Source organism: Octopus bimaculoides, chromosome 24 (assembly GCF_001194135.2).
Source record: "Octopus bimaculoides isolate UCB-OBI-ISO-001 chromosome 24, ASM119413v2, whole genome shotgun sequence".
Taxonomy (NCBI): domain Eukaryota; kingdom Metazoa; phylum Mollusca; class Cephalopoda; order Octopoda; family Octopodidae; genus Octopus; species Octopus bimaculoides.
Window position 1 is genome coordinate 10,631,711 of NC_069004.1, and position 1,296 is coordinate 10,633,006.

At 31.9% G+C, this 1,296-nt stretch overlaps 1 protein-coding gene across 1 annotated transcript in view; it reads left to right on the forward strand.

Moving 5' to 3' along the window:
- LOC106877853 (GPI inositol-deacylase) overlaps positions 1-1,296 on the forward strand; it is a 51,754-nt gene that overhangs the window by 49,837 nt on the left and 621 nt on the right. The window contains exon 19 of the mRNA XM_052976513.1: positions 248-317. Coding sequence (XP_052832473.1) covers positions 248-317 — 70 coding nt within the window. The remainder of the gene's footprint in view (positions 1-247; positions 318-1,296) is intronic.

Sequence of the window (1,296 nt, forward strand, 5' to 3'; positions counted from 1 at the left end):
GCACCTATCAATGTGCTAACGATTCTGTGAGCTTGTTGCCTAAAAACAATTATAATTACAACTTCAACAGCAACAACAACAACAATAATAATAATGAAAAATACAAGTTTTGGATTTTCACAAAAGTTATTAAAACTCTGAAATAATGAAAGTAAACAAATAAAAATCAATTTTTTTTGTGATGTGAAAAAAAAAAAAGCTATCTAATCTTTCACTTTAATTTTGTTTTCAAAATTTTAATTAAAAGATGATGATGCTGGCAGCGTTATGTCATTGAAATTTTCTTGGACCAATCTCTCGACTTACAAGTTTATTCGGTGAGTTGCGATATTTCTTTTATTCCATTAAATTCAACCATGCCAGAGCACCCATATGGTTGTTTTTTTTAATGTCTTTTTCTGTTTAGTCTATTTTATAAGTTTTATATTGTGGGTGGTGGAAATAATTTACTTGTGGTAGACTGGCGTCTTATCCAGGGAAAGGTTTGTCTTGCATCTGTTACTTCAGAAGTGAGTTAGGTAGGTACTTTTCTTATAGATTTTCTCAATGACAACAAAATCCCTTCTCAGGAAAATAACAAAGAAAATGAAGAGAACATTGTGCCTTGGACTTTCTGAAGAAGTTAGAACGACACAAAAACTGTTAGGTTCACAATGTAAAAGACAGGTTATTAGGAAAATTAAAACTAAGACATTACACTGAACTTATAAAAAAAAAACTCATCATCATCACCAAGATGCTGGTGTTTTAAAAATGCTTACTGGTGCATTTGATTACACTCAGACAATTTGAGAAATGGTTAAAAAAAAAAAACAGGGTCCTGAAGTGCCTAAACCCAACCTAACCAATAATCTTTCATATTTTATTTCTTTCAAGTACATCTTATTTTAGTTATTGTGTTTTGCAATTTTTATTTATTTATTTCAATGCAAATGTGTGTGTGTGTGTGTGTGTGTGTGTTTTTGTATGTTTATATGTGTGTGTCTAATATTCTTCATACAACCTTCTATGTATTGTTGAACATCTCTCATCTGCTCCCTTCATATTTGTGAATGTAATTTCTTCACACTCCAGTTTACCCTTTCTAGTTAGAGTTTCATATACTATTTTACTATTTTACTTGTTTCACTCATTTTGACTGCAGCCATGCTGGAGCACCGTCTTTAGTTGAACAAATCGACCCCAGGACTTATTCTTTGTTAGCCTAACGCTTAGCGGTATTTCGCCTATCATTACATTCTGAATTAAAATTCCGCCAAGGTCAATTTTGCCTCTAATCCTGTCAGGGTTGATGAA